General features: G+C 38.2%; 1 protein-coding gene and 1 long non-coding RNA gene across 4 annotated transcripts in view; one reads left to right on the top strand and one right to left on the bottom strand.

Annotated features, from left to right (window-relative positions):
- LOC127524827 (uncharacterized) overlaps window positions 1-25847 on the bottom strand; it is a 270726-nt gene that overhangs the window by 126361 nt on the left and 118518 nt on the right. The gene's annotated exons all lie outside the window — the stretch shown is intronic.
- The window catches only part of anapc1 (anaphase promoting complex subunit 1), a 79403-nt gene continuing 53645 nt past the window's right edge, over window positions 90-25847 (top strand). The window contains exons 1-17 of one of the 3 annotated variants that reach the window (XM_051916662.1): window positions 90-309; window positions 2734-2970; window positions 3057-3212; window positions 3729-3771; window positions 5590-5690; window positions 6325-6407; window positions 6542-6603; window positions 7678-7820; window positions 8036-8259; window positions 8359-8568; window positions 8650-8745; window positions 8878-8968; window positions 13005-13070; window positions 17028-17165; window positions 18151-18291; window positions 20751-20811; window positions 25421-25608. In XM_051916662.1, coding sequence (XP_051772622.1) covers window positions 2758-2970; window positions 3057-3212; window positions 3729-3771; window positions 5590-5690; window positions 6325-6407; window positions 6542-6603; window positions 7678-7820; window positions 8036-8259; window positions 8359-8568; window positions 8650-8745; window positions 8878-8968; window positions 13005-13070; window positions 17028-17165; window positions 18151-18291; window positions 20751-20811; window positions 25421-25608 — 2016 coding nt within the window. In that variant the 5' untranslated portion in view covers window positions 90-309; window positions 2734-2757. Of the gene's footprint in view, window positions 310-2733; window positions 2971-3056; window positions 3213-3728; window positions 3772-5222; window positions 5453-5589; window positions 5691-6324; window positions 6408-6541; window positions 6616-7677; window positions 7821-8035; window positions 8260-8358; window positions 8569-8649; window positions 8746-8877; window positions 8969-13004; window positions 13071-17027; window positions 17166-18150; window positions 18292-20750; window positions 20812-25420; window positions 25609-25847 lie in introns of those variants that run through there. The other 2 variants (XM_051916661.1, XM_051916663.1) reach the window with 2 other exon arrangements.

Here is a 25847-nt window from a genome sequence, read left to right as displayed (position 1 = left end):
AATAACCATGGTACAGCCATGATACAGCCATTACTTGTTTACCTTGTAGGCCCGCCAGTTCTGCGTGCGTGCGTCGTGCACTTCCAGAACGCATCTCTCTGATTGGTCAGAAGTTCGGAAGTGCGTCACGGGATAACAACATGTCCGCGTTCATTTGAAACAGTGTAGTGTGCTCAATCGGTTTTCACTGCATACTTTGATGTGTTTGTATGTTGGGCTCAACGAGCAGGCGATTGCAGAGGGAGAGGCATCTGTCAAAGGGAAGGACGGCACTCCAGGACAGGAAGCTCGACTATTTGTTATTAGCAGGTGAATATTTGAGCGGATGTTAGCAGTAGCGCAGCTGCTAATCCTGACAGACTGACTGAAATACAGAAAGTTTCGTGTTTCTCATTAAACGCTGTCACACATTACAAGCGAAAACAAAAAGATAAGAGGTTGTGTGCAGTGTAGTTGAGGAATTTACTGAAGGATTTCCCCTGAGTTAATTAAGTGATGAATTAATCGCATGCTATAACAAATGTAACGGTCACTGACACATGATACTCGGTGAAATCGTCGGTAAATGTTGTGTTTTAGTCGAGCTGAGGAACTTTTGCTTTGTGAGGTGATAATAGCGAGAGAGAGAAGAAGCAGTGGACGGTTGAGGCGCTTGAAAGATACTGATAGATTGACAGATAGAGGTTGTATGGAAAGAAAGATTTATATGTGTGATGATAGATAGATAGACAAACGGATAGATAGATAGAAAAACGGATGGATAGATGGATGGACGGATAGATAGATGGACGGACGGATGAATAGATATATTCATAGACGGATAGATAGACAAACGGATGGATGGACGGACAGACAGATGGATGGATGGACGGATGGATAGATAGATAAATACATAGATAGATAGACAGACAGAAGGATGGATGGACTGATGAATAGATGTATTCATAGATGGATAGATAGACAAACGGATGGATGGACGGACAGACGGATGGATGGATAGATACATAGACCGATAGATAGACAGATGGATGTATGGATGGACGGACGATGAATAGATATATTCATAGACGGATAGATAGACAAACGGATGGATGGACGGACAGACAGATGGATGGATGGACGGATGGATAGATAAATACATAGATAGACAGATGGATGGATGGACTGATGAATAGATATATTCATAGATGGATAGATAGACAAACGGATGGATGGACGGACAGACGGATGGATGGATAGATACATAGACTGATAGATAGACAGATGGATGTATGGATGGACGGACGATGAATAGATATATTCATAGACGGATAGACAGGCAGAAAAATGGATGGATAGATGGATGGATGGATAGACAGATGGATGGATGGACGGACAGATGAATAGATAGATACATATATAGATAGACAGAAAAATGGATGGATAGATGGATGGATGGACGGACGGATGAATAGATATATTCATAGACGGATAGATAGATAGACAAACAGATGGATGGACGGACAGATGGATGGATGGATGGATGGACAGATGAATAGATAGATACATATATAGATAGACAGAAAAATGGATGGATAGATGGATGGACGGATAGATAGACAGATGGATGGATGGACGGACGGATGAATAGATATATTCATAGACGGATAGATAGATAGACAAACAGATGGATGGACGGACAGACGGATGGATGGATGGATGGATGGACGGATGGATAGATAGATACATACATAGACAGATGGGCGGATGGACTGATGAATAGATATATTCATAGACGGATAGATAGACAAACGGATGGATGGATGGACGGATGGACATATGGATGGATAGATAGATACATAGACAGATAGATAGACAGACAGGTGGATGGATGGATGGACGGCTGAATAGATATATTCATAGACGGATAGATTGATAGACAAACGGATGGATGGACGGACATACAGATGGATAGATAGATACATAGACGGACAGATGGATACATAGATGGATAGATAGAAAAACGGATGGATAGATAGATACATAGACAGATAGATAGCTAGATAGATAGATAAACGGATGGATGGATATATGGATAATAGATAGATACATAGATAGCTAGATAGACAGATAAACAGATGGATGGATAGATATATACATAGACAGACAAACAGATAGAAAGATAGACAAGCAGACAAACTGATGGATAGATGGATGGACGGATATATAGATAGATAGACAGAACGATAGATATGAGATGGATGGATGGAAAGACAGACAGATATGTAGACAAACAGAACGATAGATATGAGATGGATGGATGGATAGACGAACATACGGATACATAGACAAACAGAGAACGATAGATACATATGGGATGGATGGATGGATAGACAGCGAGACAGGTGGATATATGCACAGATGTTTTGTCATAAACGGCGAAAGAAAAACCAGTATAGACAGACAAACAGATGGACAGTTATCATAATAAGTATAATAAAATTATAATAATATTAAATACACATTTGTATGATGTATATATTTTAAACTGTATCTAATTTTACAACATATAATGTCTCACACAATACCAATAAATCACATTCACATATTCTTTATGTGCTTCAATGATCATTGAGGAATATTTTGTGAAAAACAGCAGCAGCAACAACGTCAAAAATATGGACAAATTAGCTTAAATGTCAACTCATTCTGTATTAATAAGTGTTTTTTCTATTGTTTCTCGTGTGTTCACAGAAATAATGCTGATATTGGGAACTCATGTCGCACATCTATGAAGAGAGAGCCACAATGATAGCCGCAGGCGAATTGCAGTCGTTTGTCCCGTTCGGTCGTGAGCACTGCAAAAATCACCCGAATGCCGTGAATCTCCAGCTGCGGCAGCTCCAGCCGGCCTCTGAGCTCTGGTCCTCCGACGGGGCGGCTGGACTCGTGGGATCCCTTCAGGAGGTCACTCTGCAGGAGCGTGAGAAGGTGGTTTCTCCCATGTGACTGTTTGTCCCAACAGCTGTTAATTAAAACGCTGAATGTTTTAAGTATGATCATGGTGTGATTGGCAGGAGCGCTGGCAGCTGAGGAAGGGAACCGCTCCTGATGAGGTTGAATATGAGGAGGAGCTGTATGTGGCTGGAAACATGGTCATATGGAGTCGTGGCAGTAAGAATCAAGCCTCACATGTGTACAAGGCCTTCACGGTGGACAGCCCAGTTCAGCAGGTACTGTCTAACTCATGACCTTTTCTCACAATGAACCTCACTTTTCCAAGCCATTTTTGGATGTAGTAAGGAAATAAAATGTTTGGTATCTGTATGTTTTGCATACACTACTAAAAGTTTGGGGTCGGTAAGATTTGTTAATGTTTTTGAGTCTCTTCTGCTCACCAAGACAGCATTCATGTGATCAAAAATACAGTAACAATATTGAAATATTATTGCAAATTAAAAAAGCTGTTTTCTATGTGAATATATATAGTAAAATGTAATTTATTCCTGTGATCAAAGCTGAATTTTCAGCATCATTACTCCAGTCTTCAGTGTCACATGATCCTTCAGAAATCATTCTAATATGATGATTTGCTGCTCAAGAAACATTTATAATTATTATCAATGTTGAAAACAGTTGTGCTGCTTCATATTTTTGTGCAAACAGTAACAGATTTTTTGATGAATAGAAACAGCATAATGTTTCATAATTAAATTCAATATAATATAATTTCATTTATTGTTTTATAGGCTCTATGGTGTAATTTCACCGTTCCTCAGTCTAAAAAAGATGGTAAGAATTTTATGCATTTTTGTGTTGTTATAATTTTGTTGCCACACAAGTTTAAAAAAAATATTGTATTTGATTTATTTATTTCTTTATATATTATTTTATTGCATTTTAAATGTTTAAAGTCGGCATGAAACGGAAGTTGCGATTGTCTTTTCTTCTCTACTGTGACGTCTATCCGAGCGAAACGGCATCTGAAATGAGAGGCCGGGACTTGATTTCGTCCTTCGGGAATTGATTGGATCGTTGGAAGTTGGGCATTGCTAACAAAATGAAGGCAGATATGAATGCCCGTTTGCAGTCAGTTGTGGGGGATTTCTCTTCACCGGGCTCACTCCGAGCACCCTCACGTTACTGTAAGAACTTTATTTATTGAGGATGAGGAGGACGGTTAACGGCACTAAACAGCGAGAGAGACTGACGGTGCGTGTCCGTTGGCGCGGAGCGAGCAGGTGTTTTCAGTTAATTCCTATGGAAGTTGATCCTTACGCTCACGCATAAGTTAAGCATGGCGCTCAACTTCCATAGGAATGAATCTAAAAACGCGCCGGTCGCTTGCCTGACTGACTGAGCGTGTCCTCAGGTTCCTTTCTATGTTTGAGGGTACTGTACACCCCAATGACTGGCATCAGCGGTGGTTAATGCATTAATCTCTATAAAGTGAAGCTTACCCCAGCGACAGCATTTACCCCATACGTCACTGGATCTGCTGGCAATTCCAGATAGCTCCACCCTCGCGCCATAGCATGTGACAGGCAGAGACGATGAGTCGTTTTGAAGGGGGAGGTTAATGTTTTTGATTAAAGATTATGAGCGCACATGAATTTAAAAAAAAATAATGAAGTGCACGGATAAATTATTGATAATAAATACTACACTATTCCATAAAAAAATAAGAATTGTCAATTTTGAATTCATGCCGACTTTAAAGGATTAGTTCACTGCAGAATTAAAATTTCCTGATAATGTCATCCGAGATGTTTATGTCTTTCTTTCTTCAGTCGAAAACATTCCAGGATTTGTCTCCATATAGTGGACTTCACTGGGGTTCAACGGGTTGAAGGTCCAAATGTCAGTTTCAGTGCAGCTTCAAAGAGCTCTACATGATCCCAGACGAAGAATAAGGGTCTTATTTAGAGAAACCATCGGCTGTTTTCAAAAAAAAAAAAAATTATATACTTTTTAACCACAAATGCTCGTCTTGCACTGCTCTGTGATGCTCCACGCATTACATAATCACGTTGGAAAGGTCACGCGTGACGTAGGCGGAAGTACCGATCCAGTGTTTATAAAGCGAACGTAAAACGGTAAAAAAAAGGTAAAAAACGAGTTTTTCGCCCTACCGCGGTACTTCTGCCTACATCACACGTGACCTTTCCAACGTGATTACGTAATGTGTGGAGCATCACAGAGCAGTGAAAGACGAGCATTTGTGGTTAAACAGTAAATAATTTTTATTTTTTTAGAAAATGTCCGATGGTTTCTCTAGATAAGACTCTTATTCCTCGTCTGGGATCGTGTAGAGCTCTTTGAAGCTGCACTGAAACTGACATTTGGACCTTCAACCCGTTGAACCCCAGTGAAGTCCACTATATGGAGAAAAATCCTGGAATGTTTTCCTCAAAAACCTTCATTTCTTTTCCACTGAAGAAAGAAAGACATGAACATCTTGGATGACATGGGGGTGAGTAAATTATCAGGAAATTTTGATTCTGAACTGAACTAATTCTTTAATTGCTTCATTAGCAAGTATATGATGCTGGCTTTTGTTCCTAGAATTTTTTAAGTTGTTGAGTGATTATTTTCCCCTGTGATCTCCAGTAAAGGATGTTGTGGAGCAGACGGTGTGTATCGTCCAGAGCACCTGTGTGAACGTCCACAGCATGAGTGGGAAAGACTTCATATCTCCACTCCCCTTCCAGGTCAGAACGCCTAATGTCTGTGTCTGTTGAGTTTCTCCACAGTACATCTCTCTCTGAAACATATAATGGAGGCCTCACTCACAAGTCCAGTTTAAATGGCTTATGTCTGATTGGAGGAAACAGTCCAGCAGAGCCAGAGCGCTTGTTACTGCCATCAGGGATTTAGTCAGCCTGTCTTTTTCAGCTCAGTGACTGATTATGTGTGGTAGTTGTCCGTTTCATGAGGCATAATGGGTTATTTGGCACACAGACAGAAAAGGGGGGCGGTTTTGGTTTTAGTAACAGTATTTAGACAGCGCAATTTACAGTTTTGACTAATGCTGGCTTTATTTTACATGAGCATGTTCTGGCATGTTGCCCCAGAGGTTCTTCCTAAACATTTCAGACTTGTGTGTTTATAAACTGGAATTGGGAGCCTGAAACTTTTGCATTGCACAATGTATTTTTTCAATAATAGAATTAAAGCTTGTCTGCTTGTTTGTAAAAATGTCTAAATTGAATACAAGCAATATAGCATTAAATACTGTGATGTGTTGTGAATATAGTATAGTTCATGCTTAAATCTGTGCATAAATACTATTTTCCATCAGCTACAAAATTGTATTGATTGACTGTTGCTGGATGTCATGTGTAGGTCTCCGCTCTCTGGTCAACAAAGTTTGGCTTACTTTTGGAACGCAAAAATATCACAGTTGATGGCCACATGAGCCCCATCAGGTATGTTTGATTATTTATTTATTTATTCTTTAACATGCAAAATGTTAATACTGTAAGTGCTTGAATTTGAGTGTTGTAAAAGAATGATTGTGTAGTATGAATATGGTGTTGAATAATTTGAATCTTGTTGTCAGGGAGCCTCTCCCGACCCTGTTCAGCATGCTGCATCCCTTAGATGAAATCGCTCCTGTTGTTTGTAAGTCCAGCGGTAAGACTTTTCAGTCAGTGTTATGATTTATGTAGTATTATAATATTTAATAAAATTTTAAATTAGCTTTTATTTTTACATTTTCATTTTTTAATTTTAATTTTAGTTATTTTGTGTTTTTAATTTTTGTTAGCTTTTAATTGTTTTTTTTTCTTAAATATTTATATAATTTCTTTATATTTAGTTTTAATTTTTTTAATTTGGGTTTGGGTTTTAGTAATTTTAGTACTTCAACTTAAACTTTTATTTCAGTTAGTTGCCAAGACAACATTTTTTATTTTATTTTATTTTTTAAAATTTATTTTAATTTTTTATTATTTTTTATTTTATTTTAATTTATTTATTTTATATTTTTTATTTAATTTTATATTTATTTTTTATTTTATTTTTTATATTATGTATTTATTTTTTATTTTTTTAAGTTTATTTTTATTTATTTTTGTTCATTTTTTTTATTTTTTATATTTGGTATTTTGTATTTATTTTTTAAGTTTAATTTTATTTAATTGTATTTATTATTTTATTATTTATTTTTTATTATTTTATTTTAATTTATTTATTTTGTTTATTTTTTATTTATTTTATTTTTTTAAGTTTAATATATAGTATTATTTGGCAATCATTTTTTCTTTTTTGTGGTCGTTTATGGTGGTGTAATTATTAATTATTTTCCACTATGACACACAAAGTCTCGTGGTTTTGCACTCGTGATCTTCTGTCCTGGAACTGACTCATTTAAGCCATATTTATGATGACTATTATTAAATTACCATTTATTGGATTAATGTTGATACCATAGTCTAAAATTACCTACCTGTCAATTGAAAATGAAATTTGCCAGCCAAATGTTTGGGTGATCAGATTTAAATCCATCTTGAAAGCGCTTCAGAGGGCATTTACACCTGATCTGTTCACGAGCCAATGGCATACATTTGGTAAAGTGTTAGTTTTGGACACCATTGACTTACCTCTATGATAATGACACTGATGTATTGTTGATCTCTGACCTTTATGACTTCAGAACACAGTATGTCATATATGTTGATGCTCTTGTTGGTTCAGGTCTGTTTGAGGCGCGACTCCAGTATGTTTCAGACAGCGCTCAGAGAGTGGTGTTCACCTGCCTCAAGCCCTCCATTATCATGACGTACGACACGCAGCAGTGCACACACACCGTCTGGAACCTGCGCAAAGTCACACCTGAGGTATGGTTGCTTCACGCAGTCTTAATGAAATGTATACGTGAAAGATATAATATCACAGAAAAAACAAGGTCACAGGAATTATGTAACAAATTACAGGAATACAGGGCAAAAAAAGCACAGATAAGGTAGTGGGGTATTCACTCTAAGTCCTGGTCATTATGTGCAATATACTTGGAGATCCGTAACATCTAGACTTGTTTTGAATGTTTTTGCAGGAGCAGACCACAGTGTTGAAGTGTCCAGACCAGCCGGGAGCGGTTCAAACTCCCAATGCAGCCCCCAGCTTCCTCAACACCCACCTGAGAAACGTGACCCGGCTGGACTCGCCCGCCTCGCCCTTGCACTGCCACGCCCTGCACAACCAGAGCCGGATTCCCGCCTCCCCGGGCCTGCACTCTCGGGTTCACTCGCCAAGCATTTCAAACATGGCTGCTCTCAGGTATGTCCACAAATGGAAAAAACATGCTTTTTCTGTGGTATTGTACACCGTATATGCAAACGTGCGCTTTCGCTTTCTCTTTCATTTGTGTGACGTCAGTCGGGCTCACTCCCCTGGCATCGCCGTGCCCTCTTTCTCTGGAACTCAGCGTTTCAACATGTCATGCCACACCCCGTCCCCGCGCGGCCACAGCATCCTAGCCTCACCCAACAGCACCCTGAACGAGACAGCCCTGCTGCCGGAGATGGAGCCCATTCTCCCAGACCTCTGCGTTGAGCAACTGTGGACAGAAACCAGCGCCATCTCCAGGTCCACTGAGTTTTGATGAGCCGAGAGCATGAGGTTACTGTTGATGTTTGTCCTGAAGTCAGTATTGTGTCCATGTTGCAGGGACAAAGGCTGCCAGGCCTCTAAAGTCTTCATCACCTCTGACCTGTGTGAGAACAGGTACCTGTGCTTCTTGGTCGAGTCCCACCAGCAGCTCAGGTGAATGTGTGTCTTATTTATTCATGTTTTGCTTCTACATTAATTGGATAGACGGATTTGCTTTCATATTATTTAACTACTTTAAAGCTTCTAATCTTAAATTAAATGACCTGTCTTGTGTGCAATTTGCAGGTGTGTAAAATTTCTTGAGAGCAATGAAACTAATCAGCTGATATTTGCATCAGTGACTGTTATCACCGCAAAAGATGCCGCCCCTCTTGAGGTGAGTACTCGATTTAGAGGGAGTCAAATATTTGATTTAATATCACAATATTCCTCATTTAAATAATTCATGCGCAGAATAAAGGGGCGGGGCCTGGTTGAGTTAGTTAGTAGTGTGTTGAAACTGGCGGTTATGGTAAGGGGCGGGACATTTCCCAAACACCAATCACAACACACTGCTCCAGCCGACCAATCAGAGCACATTGTGCTTTTCAGAAGGAGGGGCTTCATAGAGACGGGAACTAAACAGAGCGTTACTGACAGACTGGGAAGAGAGGAGCTGCATCAATGTAGTAGTGCTGCATTCACACGCCAAGTCGCAATTACCGTAAATAAAGCTCTGAGTTTTGTTTCTTTGATGTCATACACGATCGGTCTGCACAGCGCCACTTCAGGTCGAACACACCTTCAATCTGCAGTGGTCAGGTGGTACTGCAGAGTCAGAAATGTTTACATGTTGTAATTACATGTTCTACAGTTCAGAATAGTTACGGTAAGTTTAAATGTACTTTTGATAGAAACTAAGTTTTTTTTTGGGTCCATCTTACAAAATAAGTCCTTAATAATCTTTGTCTCATGACCAAAAGCACAAGTTTTATCAACAAGTTGGTGCTACAATATTAGCATTTTGCTGCTTCTTCACCCTTCAAAATAGGGTTGTTCATGTCACAATGTAGTAACGTACATCTGTGTGGAACGGATTATTGAAAAACAAAAAATGTCGGGTGGAGACTTGGTTCTATCATCGGTTGTGGATTGGGTTTTGAGATGAAGGCAGAAATGGAGGCAGATCCAAATGCGATCTTGCAGTTGTTTTACCAGAAAATCAAATTATGACATTTTAATTAAAAATTCTGACGTCAAAAAAACAAAAACAAAACATATGCATGAATGTATCGTTCACAATAACACTAGTATCAGGGCTCCAGACTGCGCCTAAAACGGTCGCATTTGCGACTAAAAATATTAATTTGCGAGTGATATTTTTGCTGAGGTCTCCATTGGTGACCATACAAATTCACACGTTATGACTGTAAAATTTGCAGTAATTTGCGTGTTCTGTGACCAGTAGCCTTTCACATCATTTGTTGTGTTGACATAATTAAATGAGATGCTGCGTGTGAAAGTTTCATTGGGTAAGAGCGCCGAAATATGAACTGGTAGGGGAAAATATCACACACCAAACAGACGCCAAAGAACTATCACTGATGAAAGCCGACTATATGTTGTCGCCTTGCTTCGGTGCAAAAAATACTTCGCTATAACGTTACGTGATATAGCGGTTCCTCATCACGACTGATTTGTGCAAATGTAAAAAAAAAAACAAGACTTACGGTGCACAATTCACGTTTTCATCGAGCTGCATCTCTGATGGTTATTGTAGTGTAATGTTATTGTATGGGTTTCATATTATCCTTTATTCATTAATTCTGTGTTATGTTTATTCCGTGCCCGTTCACTGATAGTGTGAGGACGCAGATGACATCATGATTATGTAGTTGAGTGAACTTGAGTGTACATACATGGCATGAATCAAGTTGGAGTATTTACATCACCAGCACATAATTCAAAACTGTTTTGAAAAGTGTGAGACCGTATGCATTTGTGAGCATAATTTGTATTCATCAGTGTTGAAATTGACACACGTAAAAACGGTGAAGAAGCATCGCGTGTGTAAGTTTATTCATTTAATATCATCATTTACACTAGTATTACAATGTTGAACTCCATCATATCGCCGGGATGATAATCCTCCGGTCTAAAATGAACGCGTTTTTCGAAGCAGATGCAGAAGTGAAGTCCCGTCTCTTATTAGTAAACCTCTGGACTCGATGTCCTGACAGGCTGGAGTTTGTGCAACCTCCACAAACACAATAATTTCCCATGATGATGATAGATTAAAATACAAAAACTACAGAAAACACACTGATTCACGACCGCTGTTTCTGAATACCAGCCTACTCTGCACCGAGTCAACACAGAGCTCGGCAAACGACTCCCTCTCGTGACGTAAAATGACGTGACGTTGAAAAAAAAAACAAAAAAAACGTTTTTTACCGAGATCGTCACTTTATCTGCAAACCCGATTCCAAAAAAGTTGGGACACTGTACAAATTGTGAACAAAAAAGGAATGCAATAATTTACCAATCTCATAAACTATATCTTATTCACAATAGAATATAGATAAAATATCAAATGTTGAAAGTGAGACATTTTGAAATGTCATGCCAAATATTGGCTCATTTTGGATTTCATGAGAGCTACACATTCCCAAAAAGTTGGGACAGGTAGCAATAAGAGGCCGGAAAAGTTAAATGTACATATAAGGAACAGCTGGAGGACCAATTTGCAACTTGTTAGGTCAATTGGCAACATGATTGGGTATAAAAAGAGCCTCTCAGAGTGGCAGTGTCTCTCAGAAGTCAAGATGGGCAGAGGATCACCAATTCCCCCAATGCTGCGGCGAAAAATAGTGGAGCAATATCAGAAAGGAGTTTCTCAGAGAAAAATTGCAAAGAGTTTGAAGTTATCATCATCTACAGTGCATAATATCATCCAAAGATTCAGAGAATCTGGAACAATCTCTGTGCGTAAGGGTCAAGGACGGAAAACCATACTGGATGCCCGTGATATTCGGGCCCTTAGACGGCACTGCATCACATACAGGAATGCTACTGTAATGGAAATCACAACATGGGCTCAGGAATACTTCCAGAAAACATTGTCGGTGAACACAATCCACCGTGCCATTCGCCGTTGCCGGCTAAAACTCTATAGGTCAAAAAAGAAGCCATATCTAAACATGATCCAGAAGCACAGGCGTTTTCTCTGGGCCAAGGCTCATTTAAAATGGACTGTGGCAAAGTGGAAAACTGTTCTGTGGTCAGACGAATCAAAATTTGAAGTTCTTTTTGGAAAACTGGGACGCCATGTCATCCGGACTAAAGAGGACAAGGACAACCCAAGTTGTTATCAGCGCTCAGTTCAGAAGCCTGCATCTCTGATAGTATGGGGTTGCATGAGTGCGTGTGGCATGGGCAGCTTACACATCTGGAAAGGCACCATCAATGCTGAAAGGTATATCCAAGTTCTAGAACAACATATGCTCCCATCCAGACGTCGTCTCTTTCAGGGAAGACCTTGCATTTCCCAACATGACAATGCCAGACCACATACTGCATCAATTACAACATCATGGCTGCGTAGAAGAAGGATCCGGGTGAAATGGCCAGCCTGCAGTCCAGATCTTTCACCCATAGAAAACATTTGGCGCATCGTAAAGAGGAAGATGCGACAGAGAAGACCTAAGACAGTTGAGCAACTAGAAGCCTGTATTAGACAAGAATGGGACAACATTCCTATTCCTAAACTTGAGCAACTTGTCTCCTCAGTCTCCAGACGTTTGCAGACTGTTATAAAAAGAAGAGGGGATGCCACACAGTGGTAAACATGGCCTTGTCCCAACTTTTTTGAGATGTGTTGATGCCAAAATCAACTTATTTTTCCCTTAAAATGATACATTTTCTCAGTTTAAACATTTGATATGTCATCTATGTTGTATTCTGAATAAAATATTGAAATTTGAAACTTCCACATCATTGCATTCCTTTTTTATTCACAATTTGTACAGTGTCCCAGCTTTTTTGGAATCGGGTTTGTACTAAATTTGTGCCCTGCAAAACATTTTTAAATCCTGCAGTACCTTTTTATATGGCATTTTCATACAAGGTTATATATTCATCTCGAGAAAAAAAATTAATCTGCAATATGCACTTTAACTAATAGCCAAACACCCACTTTTCGCCATCCGATAAATTGGAAAATCAATGTAAAATGGGTTGCAAATGCCATTTCCATGTTGTAGAGTCACATTTCACCAAATTCATTGTGATCAGATCTTGCTGCTTCTAATCATGATGAATAATTTACACCGTTTAAAAAAAACGTAATGCCTGTAAATCTTGAACGTCGGTTGTCTTTTCCTCCGCTGTCGTCATCAGCACCTAAATTTCATGCTCTCTTCATTTCTTGACAGGACATCCATGCTATGCTGGTGCTTGAGGCCAATGGAAGTCTGGTGTTGTACACAGGAGTCACACGGGTGAGGCTTGATTGCATCTGCGGTTTTTCACCTCTGAAATGACATTATTAGTGGCCTGAGTCATTTTTCCACTTTCGGCTCTTTTGTTCTGAGATGTCTGAGTCTGCAGTGTGTCCGCCGTGCATAGTTCTCCTTTATTAAAAAAGCCAAAGGCATCTGTGCATTACAATTTGCACTCAAAGCCTAGTGTTGAGTCTAATACATCATCTCATTCCATCATGTTCCCCACCAATCACCAGAGATTTGAAAATTGGTTCCAGGTGAGTCACTCATCTCTGGAAGAGAGATTGTCATTAGTGCTGGAGAGAATACTGGGATTCTTTGCAGACACACAGGCATGCCTGTTTATACTGTTAGATTCGTATAATGTATTAATGTCATTAAATGCTACTTGCAGATGTACACGTGATTGATGTATAAAAAGCCTCTTGATGATGATGTGCGTTTCAGATGTGGATGACTCACCTCTAACCAATTTTCTAGGTCTAGTTCTCCAGTGATTGGTTGAAAATATGATTGATCAAGGTGACCTATCCAACTGAATACAAATGCTGCATCCCAATGCTATCCAATGTTATTCGTCTTAGTTATATTGTATGTGATGGTGATCTGTCCTACACACACACAATTTAATTGGTTAAGAAAGCCTGAAGTCGCCAAAAAACATTCATTTGTATTATATAGGACAGATCACATCACACACACTATACAAGACCAATAACACTTTTGTATTCTGTTGAATAGGTCACCTTGATCAATCCAATTTTCAGCCAATCACTAGAGAGCTAGACCTAGAAAATACTAGGTTTCAGGGGCTGTAATATCAAGAGACACTTTTATCTTGTAGTAGCCATTACCATTTAAAGCGGGAAATGACAAAACTGCAGCGCGCTAATGATAAACTGAACAATATCATGCGCTGATGTTGACGTCAGTGTAGTTCGTTCTTGTATCTTGCTCAGCACTTGTCATATATCACAACTGTTCAGTGAATTCAAAAACATAATGTTTATTTTAGGTTTCAGACATTGAAATACACGCATGTAGTATTTCGTTCATAGTTTGTAAAATACACAATAATGTCTTTGGAAGTGACAATTATAATAAACAAACTAAAAAAAAAAGGAGCATATTTTTTCTGTAATTAATCGTGATTTAAAATCATTTTAGTTTTAAATTTTTTTTATATTGTAATAATTTTACAGTTACTCTCCAAATTAATGTAGAAACAACTTAAAGACAGTATATTTCAGGGCTTGACAATAAGGACTGCCCAGGGACAGTGTGAACGATGCTTGGGACAATAGACGGAAAAGACGGGCCAGTGCTGTAGGGTGTGCGTTATATATCATCTATGATATCGTTATTGTTGATTTAACGATCTGACATTATCAAGTATGTCCCACTGAGTGCACGCATACACTATGTTTAGTAGTTTAGACTAGTGTGCGTGCGTATTTAGTGATTTAGTCTATTAAAATGCATTTAGGATGCCCCCAGAATTAAAGATAAGGGCCAAAAATGCCCCTGTATGTCTTTTATATTTATTTAATTTAATATAGTTAACCAATATTACACGAAGAGCATGCTTTTTCTCCAAATATCAGCATGATTACAAATGTGATATTGATTTTATACAATGTACAGTTTAATAAACAAGCCGTTTATATTAAGTGACTTACATTTTAGACACCAAATCGCCTTTTTCGCTCTATTTCACTCTAATAGTTCCAAACAAAGTCCACAGCATTGTTTTGCGTAATAGTTTCAAATAACAGTATTTAACGTTTTATATTTTCATAATTTCAAAACATTTATGCATCTGTAACTGCTCTTGACTGATAAACTTTAATAAAGTTTAATCTATACATTAGATTACAATTTCTGTACCTGAAAATCTCCTGTTTAAGCCTACATAAAAAAACCTGAAAAGCACCATTTTTCATTTGTTTGTTCTGTTGTATTTATTTGTGCTATTATTTGTAATTTGATTATTTTTTCTTGTTTTATTACTTACTGTTTACATATATTTAAAATTTAAGTGAGTTAATCTAGTAGCTTTTGGTGTCATAACCTTATTTATTAAGGTTACATGTATCAAAAACAACGAAAACCCTAATTAGGCTTATTTTATAGGCACATTTTCTTTTCTTTTACTTCATTAATTTTTTTTGTTGTGGGGCCAGTGAAAATTTTGGCAGGGCAAGTTGGCCACTGGCCCGACCGGGACTAAAAGCTATCAATTTCAGCATTCATTAGGCTTGAAAAAAATAACTTAATTTAAGTGAACTTAAAAAAATCTTCTCATAAACCCATTATAATAAGTGTCATATTTACCTGTGGCCTTATATAAACAGAAATTGAATAGTTATCAAACACTTTACAGTCTTCACTGCATAAATTATAAATTAAATATAGATTAATCCTTATTAAAGCTACAATTTTCTCTGTTACCTTTGTTCTTTGATTAACATTAATGACATCATCACAGCAACTGGTTTATTAGGCTGCTGTCACTTTAATGGTGCGTTCACACCAGACGCGAATGAAGTGCTAAGCGCGAGTGATTTACGTGTTAAGTCAATGCAAAGACGCGAATAGACATCCTGCGGTGCGATTCGCGTGAATTGAGTGTTTCGGGTGTTTGACGCGTGATTTGCGCGAGTTGAAAAATCTGAACTTTGGCGAATATTCGCGCCACGTTAACCAATCAGGAGCTTGCTCTAGTAGTGACGTGATTACGACGTAGCGAGCGGAGGCAGAAATCCGAAACGACAAAATCATCGTCGCTGTACGATACATCTTTGTACTTTTATAGAAAGAGGAATAAAAAGGGTCTTGCTTGGAAGAAAGTGAATGAGGAGGTCTGACAATCTGGTAAGTTGTAAAAAAACGCTCAATTTACTCATTTTGAGCTATATATATACATATATATACATATTGAGACTACAAGCTAGCTAAAGCCGACAAATTGAGCTTATTTGCCGTATTTTACAACTACTTTCCCGCTGACGAGTTGATGTGTTTATTCAGAGGAAGTGTGCAGAAACGAGACGAGCCGCCTGGCAGAAGCCCCTCTCATGACGTGAATTCGCATCTGTTGTGAAGTGAATTTCACGTGCGAATGAAGCGAGTAAACTCAAAATGTTCAAGCGTCCAACTACGCGTGAATAGCGCGATTTATTCGCGCAAGTCGCGTCTGGTGTGAACGCCCCATAAGAACTGCCGCAGCTGAACATGGCGCGCATCTGACACGCATCTCATTTTCTCACAACTCTTCATTTAAGTTCATTTAAGTCGTAATTTAACTCATTTAAGACTGCTCTTATGAGGATACTCAACAAAATGGGCATTTTGTCATAATTCTATGTGTTATAGTTTGATGCGAAAGAGAACTTGATACTGGCACACGTCTTTCTGTGCACACGAGTTGACGCTAGCCAAATTATGATGGAAAAAATGGATTAACTGCGTTAAAGTACAAAAATATCTTTAACGCGTTAAACTGAAAAAATTAATCGCATCCGTTAACATGCTAATTTTGACAGCACTAGTTATATCTAATACTAAAAAGTTCTTAAAGGGGCGATATAGGAAACCCTTGTTACTAGCGACACCGGTGGCCGTTAAGTGAACTGCAGCCATCAACTTATTGCTCGTGCACACATAACGCACAAGAGACTGAACGTGATTCCTTAATTTTAAAATTGATAAATAAATACTACTCCAAAAATAATAATAATAAAAAAAAATAAGAAGTATATAATGAGTGATGAAATTGGTCCTTAATTTTCAGTCGGCTCTTTTTAAGATACACATACGCTTTGACACACCTACTTTATATACATAAACAGAATTATTATTCTCATTACCTACAAAGTGATTCAGTTTTAAGGCTTTGGTAACACAAAACCATCCAGTTTTTAAGCTAATAATCATGACTTTTTTTACTTCCAGGTCAGCAAAGTGTTTGTCCCCGGCCTCCTGTCTCCTACCTTCAGCGTGCAGAACCACCAGCCGCCGTTAATCACTCCTCTGGAGAACATCAGCACCCCCGCCAGGGCCTCGGTTCAGCATATCAGCCGACTGGAGGAGGTACTGCAGTGTGCTTATTGAGGGAGTGTGTGTGTGTGTGTGTGTGTTATATTCTAGCCAATTAGTCAAAGACTAATTGAGTCATATATGTAAGACAAGACCACATTCTTAGAGAGGACTCTTGATATTATGTCCTAATGCTAATAGCCTTCCACTTTGTTCTTCCAAGTGGATCAATATCAGTATTAAATCACAGTAATATGGCCTGCTCCATTATTTTTGTTCTTAAACAACAGAAACAACTTGGCCCACAGTTTGAGGCTGGTTTGAAAATCTAATTTTGTGAAACCGAGATCAAGTAGCCTATATGATTGATAGTATGCTTAATGAATTATTAATGTAAGAGCCACCATTTAACGTGAAGTATTACACCATTGATAAAAGCAAATGTCTCCTAAACCACAAACAGCATTTTTATTTACTTCAAATCCCCAGAACTACATTAAGGGCTGATGATGTTCTTGTGTAGACAAACAAATTTCAGTCACAGTTTGTTCCTTTTTATTATGGTAATTTATTACCGATAAAAGCATCCACAAATACTTTTTTAGGAATATTTTTAAGCATTTCATGCCTTTTTTTAATAGGAAAGTGAATGTTAAAGTGCCTCTATTGTTATTTTAAAGGTTCCTAATTTCATTTTAGAGTCTCCTACGATAGGTAGGATCCACACTCAAAAAAACAGTCTCCGCTACATCTACAGTGTTTGAGGGCGGGGTAGATGTTGTTCACAGGCAGCCAATGAAAATCATAGGCTGGCATTATGCAAATTTGTTACAAACTTAGGTTTGAAAAGGAAGTTAGACTTAAGGAATTACTTTTTACGTTCACAAACAGCTATATTACACACTGTATGAAAGGTAATATCTGAAAAAGCATAACAGGAGCACTTTAAATGGAAACAGATGGAAGGGATGGGCATGAACCTTGTCACTCTATAATGCTTTTGTGTTTTATTATCCAATTCCTCATCTCCTGCTCTTAGATTGGCATGCCGTCTCCTGTGTTGGAGTTTCGCAGCTCGACGCAGCACCACGAGTCATCATGGCTGGAAGACTCTCCATTCCAGCATGCTGCACCTCATATCCACACCCTCCGAGACCCCGTCAGCAACAGAGTCACGCTGGTTAGTGCAGCCGTCACCGCTCAGCATATTTATTGATATTCCAGAGTCAAAATTATATCAGTGCTGAGGGTTACTGAAATCATTATAATGCTCTTTTAGAGATGAGGAAGAGGGCTGTACAATTAGGATGCGCTGATACTGATGGCTGAGTGTTTTTAGAATGGGTTATAATTGATATGATGCTGTTATTATTATTATTATTATTATTATTATAAGGATTAGTTCACTTCAGAATTAAAATGTCCTAATAATTTACTCATCCCCATGTCATCCAAGATGTTCATGTCTTTCTTTCTTCAGCTTAGAAGAAATGAATGTTTTTGAGGAAAACATTCCAGGATTTTTCTCCATATAGTGGACTTCACTGGGGTTCAACGGGTTGAAGGTCCAAATGTCAGTTTCAGTGCAGCTTCAAAGAGCTCTACATGATCCCAGACGAGGGATAAGAGTCTTATCTAGAGAAACCATCGGACATTTTCTAATAATTGTTTCTAATAAAGCTATAATTGTTTCTCTCGTTCATGAAGCTGCAATCTAAAATATTTCATGCACACTTGAAACCAGGCATTAAAAGTCTCAACAAAATATTGTGACGTACTTCTGACTGTCATAGATTAATGAGAAAGAAAAAAATGTAGGGTGGAAACTTCGTTCTTTGCATCAGTTTTTGATTGAATTTGGAGATTTTGCGTTTTAAACAGACTAAAAAGTTTTCACCAGAAGATCGAGTTATGAAATTGTGAATAAAGAGAGGTCATAAAAAATAAAAAGGAAACAAGCATGGATGAATTGTTCAGAATAAGATCTATATTGCATTTACAAAATTTATAGGGTGAATTTTAATTTTTATGCTGACTTTAATACCTTTTTTAACACACTGACACCAAAGTCCTTTTAAGACGAGTCATTTCACTCGGCGGCCATCTTAGAAATGCCTCTCAGGCATGCAAGCGCAGCTCCTATCTCTTTGAATGGGGAAACATCAAATTCTCCAAAGCTGTTCGATTGAATTTCATAATTGAAATCACCAATGAAATCTGACAACAACTGTCTCATTAATTTTGTTTCTAAACGCTGAAATCATGACAAAAAACTGTATTTTTCAGACTGGATCAAGCTAATGCGCATGCGCAGTCCTAAGTGTGTGTCTACAGGAACCGCGCGTCTGACTGTTTCTAAAAGAACCGGAGCTTCTAATGGCCACTACAGTGATGCGATGACTTTACCAATCGCCGATTGGCTCTTATTTAGAAGGCGGGACTTATTCTGCCATATTGCGCGTTGCACTTTCTCCCATTCATAATAATACGAGTGACGCGTCTTGTGTTATTCTGTAGTCTTTGCTGACACTTCAGTACTTTTTAAAACTTGCATAAAAAGATTTCAGAAAATCAGTTCTGAAACGATCTGTTTTGTAATTATTATTATAATTAATTATAGTATATAATTATATAAAATAATTATTGTATAAAATAAAATTATATAAAATAATTATAATTAATAAATATTGGCCAACACTGATATAATTACCAATATATCTTTAATATACAGTGCATCTAATATACATTTGTTTAGACACATTGTTTACTGAATTAATTACAATTTATGCATAATAGTGGACACTATATTTTATTCATTGATAACAAATGAGGTGTAAAATTAACATTTATTTTATACATTGTTTACCCCAGATTCAAAAAAATTTAACCGTTGCCAGTATATTTTACTCTATATTTTACTTTTGTTATTCAGCCAAGTGGACACAGTTTTTGTCCAATGCCAGTAATCTCAAAATGCACGGCTCGCTCGACATATCGCCGTCTGTACCATCGACATAAATGCAGCAGCTGCGTTCTAAATGCATTTTCAAAATGTCAGAGAGGGTCAAGATGCTTGCGTTTGTGTTTGTGCTGACCACTGCTGCTAAAGGCAGGAGCTGGTAATTGCTTTTGTCGTTCAGTGCCCGGCTGTAATTGAGGGCTGCCACAGAAACAGGACATGACCGACATGGTGTGGCGGCTCAGACATGTGCACCAGGAGCCCGTCACTGTTTTGACAAGACTCAATAAAGTCTGCTCCCCTGCAGTCAGCCCCTCTGCGTTGTCATTTCCCACTGAACGACATGTCCTACCAGAAGAAATCCCCTCGCAGGCCTGTCAAAGCAATCTCGCCACGACCAACTTATGTGGGATGATATGCTTCAGAGAAAGGGTTTTAAAAATAGCCAGCGTCTAAGGTTTGTTTTCGTCCAAGTCATTGTGGAATGCCTGCTGGGATTGTGCTGCATGCAATTGTTCTTTTGTTTTCGATTTATTTTAGCTAAGGGAACAACAATAGTCTGGTTGCTTTTGACTAAATTCGACCAGATATAAATAGAAACGTGATGCCTGTAGATTCGGACTGTATTGCTAATTTAGTATGTGCTGCTAATATCCGCCTCTCATTTTTCTTTTGTTCAGGAATTGAGCTCCGGTTCCATGTTAAGAATCACCATTCCTGAGGTGGCCACTTCAGATCTGGGTAAGAGAAAGCGCTCGGATAAATACTGTCCAACAGCGTGATGCATCGCTTCCAATGCAGCACAGAGCTGAGTCACAAGCTGTTTGTGTGTTTGAAAAGGCGCAACAAGCCATCAAAACACCCCGTGTTAGGGCTGCTTGAAACTGCCATTTTCTGTAATATATATTGTGATATGAAGAAATATAGGAATGTTTACAAAATCACTTGAATAGCTACATTCACAAGATGTAATATAAGTCTCTGGTGTCCCCAGAATGTGTCTGTGAAGTTTCAGCTCAAAATCCCCCACAGATCATTTATTATAGCTTGTCAAATTTTCCCCTATTTGGGTGTGAGCAAAAACACGCAGTTTTTGTATGTATCCCTTTAAATGCAAATGAGCTGCCTTTCCAGAAGAGGGCGGAGCTTTAACAGCTCAACAACAACAAAGCTGGAGAATCTCACGCAGCCAAAATGAGGATTGTCAGTAACGGTGTTCAGCCTTACATTGTTCAAACCGGAGTCGACACTGATGGAGAGACTCAGGAAGAAGTTACAACTTTTAGACGTTTCTGAATGGTTAGTGGATAAATTTATGTAGTTGCTGTGGAGTTGATTCAACTCATCCACTAGCATGTGCCGTCATGTTAATCATTTGTTTTTGAATTGACCCTCGTTTGTGAAACAGTCCAGCGTAAAATGACGGCATGTCAACAACACTCTACTACAACAACTCTTCCTCTTCTCTAAAGCAGCCCAACATGGCCTCGCCCCCTTTGTTGCGTGTTCTCAGGGGCGGGGTTTATGTAAATTTTAGGGTTTGTGATGTCACTAACCCAAGAAGAAGCTCATTGTAGTCCCTACCAGCTTGTTGTACTCCTTAAAAAGCAATTTCTGTAAAAGTGGAATTGTGGAATAAAAATTCGCAGTTATGGGCGTCCATATTTAAGTGAGACCTTTTTACAGGAAAAAACATTTAGTGATGTTTTCCTAAGTCATGCATGACTATCACTATTCCTCATGCTTTGGGATAGTAATTTAAACAAACCCCTATACCAAAGTATTAGAGTTCAGCATGTAATTTGTCCCACAAGCTTGAGCTCGACATGAATGATTCCTCAAATCACACAGCTTGTTGAGAAGACACAGTAAAGATGTGAAGACCCTTAGTCATTTAAAATGCTAAAGTCCTCGTCACTAATTTTTGAGAGAACAGTGACCATGAATATCTACATTTAAGGCATGAAATCTTCACTGGATAAAGTCCAAATGCGTAAAAGTAGCTTTTGTTCACAACTAAACATGAATTAGGGATATCTAAAATGGCATTTTCCACTTCTTTTATTCGTTATCATTCAGTGTCACACCACCACACTCTCAATGACTTTGCCTGGAGCTTAATTAGCAAACAAACAGCAAAAGGTCAGGATGGACCTGAATAAAATGCCACTTTATTAGTGGTACAAAGACCAGCACTTTCAAACTAAAGCACTTATTGACAGGAAGCTGGCATTAATTGAGAAAATTGTAAAGAAAGCTGGATGAGTAGATCTCGCACGCAATCAGTCCAAGACGAAAGACGTTTGTCCGCCGTGATGCTAGGTGGTGAACATTGTAATGGTAATAAGTCAATAGCAAACAGCTCTAATGACATGAACAGACCCAAAGCATGTATCATGTATACTTCCTGAAATAATTATAGCAAACACATTAGAAAAGGTCAAATGTCTAAATGTAGAAAGTGGCAGGAATGACTCACAGTTTTACTTCGCAGTAAAGCATAAGTGCGTTCATTAGTGACAGATCCTTGGGCATTTTTACAAAATGACTACAAAAAACACTGAGAGGTCTCAAGAGTGTGGCTGGAAAAACGGTTTTGTGCATCATGACGGTAATTAAACAAGTTTAATTTAATACTAAATTATACTGTTGACAAAAAAACAAAAAAATATATCCAATCATAGTCTAAAATTAATGACATGACAAAATATTCTTTACAAAAATAACACTTTATAATACGGTCTTTTAGTTAATGCATTAGCTAACAATGAGCGATATCTATTAAAAGCTTTTATTAATCTTGATTAATGTTACTTAAAAGACAAAATTTATGGATTGTTCATGTTAGTTTGTAGTGCATTAACTAATATTAAATTACTTTATTGACCTGACACATATTTATTTAGTTTATTTATGGAAATTATTATGTGTATGTTTGTATTTTTGAGGTTTTATGCTTCATGTGAGTGGTCTGGCATGAAAATTTCCTTACCTTACCAGATACAAATGTTGATTTAAAAATGTATTAGTAAATGTTGAAATTAACATTAAGATTAATAAATATTGTAGATGTATTGTTCATATTAACTAATGTAGCTAACTAATGTTAACACATTAAACCTTAAAGGGATAGTTTCTAAAAGTTGTAACTTCTTCCTGAGTCTCTCCATCAGTGTCGACTCCGGTTTGAACAATGTAAGGCTGAACACTTTCATCATTTTGGCTGCGTGAGATTCTCCAGCTTTGTTGTTGTTGAGCTGTTAAAGCTCCGCCCTCTTCTGGAAAGGGGCCGGGAGCACCAGCTCATTTGCATTTAAAGGGACACACACAAAAATTAACTCTAAAAATTAACTCTTAAAAATGAAAGCTACAAACTCAGAATTGTGTGTTTAAAAACTTAGAATTGCAAGAAATAAATTCAGAATTCTGAGATTGAAAAGTCGCAATTTTTCGTGGAAAATGGAAATGTTTCCATACTTAAATGTTGAATATTCAAATCATAAGATGAAAAAGCTATTCCCATTAAATTAAGTTTTTTTTCCAAATTATATTAGAGGATTAGTTCACTTCAGAATTAAAATTTCCTGATAATTTACTCACCCCCATGTCATCCAAGATGTTTATGTCTTTCTTTCTTCAGTCGAAAAGAAATTAAGGATCCAGGATTTTTCTCCATATAGTGGACTTCACTGGGGTTCAACGGGTTGAAGGTCCAAATGTCAGTTTCAGTGCAGCTTCAAAGAGCTCTACATGATCCCAGACGAGGAATAAGAGTCTTATCTAGAGAAACCATCGGCCATTTTATAAAAAAAATAAAAAATTATATACTTTTTAACTACTTGCACTAGCGCTCACAACTTCACGCATTACGTAATCATGTTGGAAAGGTCATGCGTGACGTAGGCGGAAGTACCGATCCAGTGTCTACAAAGCGAACGTGCAAAGACAAAGTCAAACGGCCTTTACAAAAAAAGGTAAAACAACGATTTCGGACGATTTTGAAGTTGGAGGAGAAAATTAGATGGAGTTTTTCGCCCTACCACGGTACTTCCGCCTACGTCACGCTTGACCTTTCCAACATGATTACGTAATGCGTGGAGCATCACAGAGCAGTGCAAGACGAGCATTTGTGGTTAAAAAGTATATAAATGTTTATTATTTTCAGAAAATGTCCGATGGTTTCTCTAGATAAGACTCTTATTCCTCGTCTGGGATCATGTAGAGCTCTTTGAAGCTGCACTGAAACTGACATTTGGACCTTCAACCCGTTGAACCCCAGTGAAGTCCACTATATGGAGAAACATCCTGGATCCTTAATTTCTTTTCGACTGAAGAAAGAAAGACATGAACATCTTGGATGACATGGGGGTGAGTAAATTATCAGGAAATTTTAATTCTGAAGTGAACTAATCCTCTAAGTATTGATACATAAGGCTTTTACTCAAAAAAAAAACCCATATCGAGTTTCAACAGAAAATCATCTTGCTGCAGAAATCCAATCAAACCAACCCAACCGCGTGCATCCCTCTACACTCAGATCTCAACATCCTCTTCCTCTCTGTATCAGGTCATGTAGCCCCCGTGTCACGCAGTCGAGCACTTTGGCAAACAGTCATCTATAAACCCCCTCGAGTGTAGTGGCCCTTCGCTCGGTTCCCCTCTGTTCTCCACCCCCTCGCTCAGATGTGTGTTCCAGCTCCGGCTGTGTCCTTTGAAGTGGCGGCCCCCTCCGTGTGCACCCTTCTATAGGATCACCTCCGCGGAGAACATTCATCTCCATTATCTTCACCTACACTTATTTCTGATGTACACACGTGGGGGCGGGCGATACGACCTAAAAATGAGGTTATTTTTAATGTTAATCTAATATTATGGTATTAATTCATCAGAGATCTGCGGTGACAGCTGACTAAATAACATGTATTAGTGGTGCATCATCATAACAATTGGTTATACTTGGGTATTGGACAAGTATTAAACTTAAGCATGCATCTCTTCCCACATATTTGTGCTTCAGACATGAAAGTCCCTCTGTGGTCAATCATTTTATCTCTTAAAGCTTATCTTTGATCACCAAAATGACATATTTAAGTGTGAAAAGATGCCTTTATTTATGCCTTAAAATAGCTTGAATGTAACTCGACACCCTTGCTTCATTTAGTATACGCACATCTATGAATATGCTAATGAGCCCCGCCTCCACTCACTCACACCAGCTCAGAGATCCACTCGGTCAACTTTACTGTAGTAAATGACAAGGAGGCACTCAAATATTACAGAAAGCGCCACATCTTACCATTGTGGCAGTGACTTTTGTTGTTAACAGCTGATCTTTCTTTCATTCCCACAGTCAAACGCTGCCTGCAGGCCATCAGGTTTATTTTACCCAAGGACACTGCGATGAAAGTGCTGGTCAAGTGGTACAACAGCTACAACGCCCCTGGAGGTCCCAGCATGCACCTGGAGTGGAATCTGTTTGTTACATGCCTAATGACAATGATGGGTTACAACACAGAACGGCTGACGTGGACACGCAATGTGAGTGTGTCTTTGGTGTGACCTCTGTGTGTTTGATAACCTTGAGGAATGCGGAGAGTTTTCGGGTACCTGTGTTTGGACAAGATTTAAAATTATCATAGTTAAAATTGTTTTCAAATCTATGTCAGTTAAGCATAGAAAACAATTTATTACACATTAATTTTTTTTCTACAAATTAAATGATTATTATTGATATATTAATATGATAAATAATTATTGATATATTGCCCAGTACAATC

The sequence above is a fragment of the Ctenopharyngodon idella genome, chromosome 13 (assembly GCF_019924925.1).
Source record: "Ctenopharyngodon idella isolate HZGC_01 chromosome 13, HZGC01, whole genome shotgun sequence".
Lineage (NCBI taxonomy): Eukaryota > Metazoa > Chordata > Actinopteri > Cypriniformes > Xenocyprididae > Ctenopharyngodon > Ctenopharyngodon idella.
This window is presented reverse-complemented; position numbering and strand designations above follow the sequence as displayed.